The sequence below is a fragment of the Mandrillus leucophaeus genome, unplaced genomic scaffold, assembly GCF_000951045.1.
Source record: "Mandrillus leucophaeus isolate KB7577 unplaced genomic scaffold, Mleu.le_1.0 Scaffold28, whole genome shotgun sequence".
In the NCBI taxonomy this organism is placed as follows: domain Eukaryota; kingdom Metazoa; phylum Chordata; class Mammalia; order Primates; family Cercopithecidae; genus Mandrillus; species Mandrillus leucophaeus.
This window is the reverse complement of record NW_012102920.1, coordinates 2,643,283-2,646,768: the sequence shown is the minus strand read 5'-3', so window position 1 is coordinate 2,646,768 and position 3,486 is coordinate 2,643,283. Positions and strand designations below refer to the sequence as shown.

The 3,486-nt window shown below is 58.9% G+C and overlaps 1 protein-coding gene across 1 annotated transcript in view; it reads right to left on the bottom strand.

Moving 5' to 3' along the window:
• GRIN1 (glutamate receptor, ionotropic, N-methyl D-aspartate 1) overlaps positions 1-3,486 on the bottom strand; it is a 44,840-nt gene that overhangs the window by 17,946 nt on the left and 23,408 nt on the right. Inside the window, exons 6-7 of the mRNA XM_011985176.1 lie at positions 1,652-1,773; positions 1,404-1,578 (exon numbers count right to left, since the gene is read on the bottom strand). Coding sequence (XP_011840566.1) covers positions 1,404-1,578; positions 1,652-1,773 — 297 coding nt within the window. The remainder of the gene's footprint in view (positions 1-1,403; positions 1,579-1,651; positions 1,774-3,486) is intronic.

The window sequence follows — 3,486 nt, the reverse complement described above, 5'->3', positions numbered from 1 at the left end:
CCTTCCCCTGCTCCTTCCCCCTGCTCCTTCTCCTACTCCTTCCCCCTGCTCCTTCCCCCTGCTCCTTCTCCCTGCTCCTTCTCCCTGCTCCTTCTCCCTGCTCCTTCTCCTTGCTCCTTCTCCTGCCTGCTGAGCAGCTCGGGCTTTTCCCTTGTCCCAGTCCCAAGAACAGAAAGATCAGCACATGCCAGCCCCTGGACACCGTGGTGTCTGCCTGCACCAGATGGACAGTGCAACTCATGACAGCTGAGTGGTTTCTGGGTGCCAGACCCTGCTTCAAGGGCTTTCCATGGGTTAGGACGTTGTCCTCACAGCCATCCTGTCTTACAGAGAGGGAGGCAGAAGCCCAGAAGGATGCCTGCCCTCTTGCCAGCAAGTGGGGGAGAGGCTGAGTTGGCTCTAACCACCAGACTGTCCTGTCTGGCTGTGTGTGCGCGTGTGCATTGTATCCATCGGGTCGCATCAGTGAACCTGTGTGCACACGTGATCCCTATGTGGGGTGCACCCCATGCATGTGCCTGTGTCACGTGTGTGTCATGTACCTGAGTCTGTGTGCACACATGGTTCTGTGTATGTGTGTGCATGTGTGTGCACACGTGCTGCCTACATCGGCACTTACGTGGGCATTGTGAATGGTGGCTCTGCACATGCTACTCAATGGTTGGGGATCTGGGGGTGAGCTGGCAAGGCATGGTGTCCAGGCGTGCTGTGAGCTAACTGCTGCCACACTGCAGATGTTCATTTGGGTCTCTGGACCTAGGCCAGCCCTGGCTCTCTAAGGTTTGTGTGCTGTTCTTGGGCTCCTTGTCTGGCCTCCTGGGTCCCTGGAAGCTTTCAGTCCCCATCTGCATCAAGAGCCTCCTCCCAAAGGCTGCCAGCCCCACAGGGAGAGGGGTGCTGTTTCAGGGTGAACTGCAGTGTGGAAAGTAGGGCCGGGAGCAGTGGAGCCAGTCCCCACTCCAGTGACAGTCCCGGCACTGGTGTCAGTGTTGAGAAGAGGGCAGATGATTGTGCCATTAGATGTGGTGGTGCTGGAGGGGTGGGGGGAGAGGAGAGAAGTAACAGTGTACAGAGGATGTTGGCAGCAGGCTCCACTGCAGTACCCCTGAGAGCAGCGCCGTCCACCTCCTGGAAGCGACCCTGCCCACCCCACCCCCTAGAGTGCCCGCATCCATCTCTTGAGGAGCGCTCCCCCAGTTCCCTAAGAGCGGCCCCGCCCAGTCCTGAGAGCGGTCATACCCAGCTCCGGAAAGTGGCCCCGCCCACCTCCCCAAAAGCGGCCCCGCCCACCTCCCCCAAGGGACCTCTCCCATTCCTGAGAACGGCCCCGCCCAGCTCTGGAGAGTGACCCCGCCCACCGCCCCAAGAGCAGCCCCGCCCAGCTCGGGAGAGGCCCCGCCCACCTCTTGAAGAGCGGCCCGGTCTTCCAGATGTTGGTATTGCCCACGCAGCCCCGTGGCGGGTCGGTGATGTTCTCCTTCTCGAGGAGCTCGTGCACGGCCTGGGCCACCACGCCCACGGCGTCGCTGATGTGGGCTGACTCGTTCTTGCCGTTGATGAGCTGCAGCCCGAGGATGCCTGGGGAGAGCATGCGACTCAGAGCCCGTGGGGGCCTCCCCGTTCAGGGACCCCGCCAAGGCCCAGCACTCACCGTCCGGGGCGTAGCGCAGGGCGTTCCCCGAGATCTCGCGCTCCCCGACCAGCCACACGTACCCGGAGCCCGTCATGTTCAGCATCGCAGCTGCACGGTACACAGTGGCAGCATCGTCCTCGCTGTGGGGCAGACGGGGGTGACGGGCCAGGACTCCAGCACTCCCACCGCGGCGCTCCACAGGCCCAGGTCCTCTTTCTCTGGAGCAGGGACCTGCCCAGCCCCCAGCCCCTCCTAGATCGAAGCCTGCAGACCCCACAGAGGCACTGCTGCTCAAAACCCAGGAGCCTCCCAGGACTCCGTTGCTGGCCCTTACTTCGGGGGGAGCAGGGATGGAGTTAGATGCTGGTCCTTACTTTGCGGGAGCAGGGATGGGGTTAGATACCTGGTTGTGGCCTGCACCTGTGCCCCCAGCATGCCCTTCCCTCCACCTTAGAAGGCCCTGATGGGCGCCCAGGAAGGTAATGGATCACCATTGATCACTTGCTGGCCAGATACCAGGCACTGCTTGAAGTGTTTTATGTGGATTATCTTATATAACTTTCACAATATCTCTGTGTCCTGAGGGGAAGCGGAGGCACACGGGACACACAAGAGTTGGTAAATGGCAAAGTCAGGACCCAAGCTCCTAAGACCTCCTAGACAAGCCACACCCCTCTGGTTCTCTATGTTCAAACGTGAAATGAGGGGTTGGGGGACTCTCCAGGTTGGTGAGATGCTGGTGGGATCCAGCGTCCTGAGGACGACCAGAGATGAGAGGCAGCTTCCCCCGGGCTCTGCACAAGCAGCTGCCTTCGCCCAGTCACCCAGCCCTGGGGCCTGCAGGAGGACAGAGCCCGGGCAGGCCTCACCTTGCAGGCATGTGCGGTCTTGAGCTCTGCCGGTGTCCTTGCAGGCGGGCCCCTGTTGACAGTGGAGCAGGGGACCTGTTCCTCTGGGGCTGGGGCCTCTCTGGTTATGACAAGGACCTGGGGGCCTGGTGGGACTCTAGAAGCCTTTGGGGGTCTTCCCTCACCACCATCTGTCAGACTTTTCTCTGCAGGGCCTGTCCTGGCTCCAGGTGGGCCTGGACTACCCCTGATACTTTGCTTCTCCAGGCATGGGCAGCGGGGTTGGGTGGATTGCCTGAGCGTTGGGTAATTTTCACAATGCTTGACTCTGGAAACCAAGGTGGCCCTCCCTTCCCTGAGGAGGGGTCTGCCCCCAATTTTCTCGAGAATAAGCTCACGAAGAAATGCAGACCTTCAGTGTTTGCTCTACATGACGATGCTATTGGATGTCAGCAACACAAAACAGAGGTGCTCCCAGTAGCACTGGCGCAGTGCCCCAAATGAAAGCACCTAGCAGAGGCTCTGCACACTGAACACAACGCAGTTTGTCCAGCAAGACCCAACACCATGCATGTCATGGAGCAGCGTGCCCGCTATCAAAGTGCCCACCAGGGCCTGACGAACAAGCCCGTCTTCCTGACACAATTCGGGTCTATGACATGTGATGTGGTGGAGTTATTAGGAGCAAAACAGTTGTAAACAAAAGCCTGATCTGTCCATCAAAACTCATCCGATCATTTTATGGAAATAGCTGATACCAATCAAGACAACTTCAGGAAAATGAAAAGTTTTGGAAACAAATTATCTGCATGCTATGGAAAATTGGTCAAAAATTAAGATTGGCGGCCGGGCGCGGTGGCTCATGCCTGTAATCCCAGCACTTTGGGAGGCCGAGATGGGTGGATCACGAGGTCAGGAGATGGAGACCATGCTGGCTAACACAGTGAAACCCCGTCTCTACTAAAAAATACAAAAAATTAGCCGGGCGAGGTGGCGGGCGCCTGT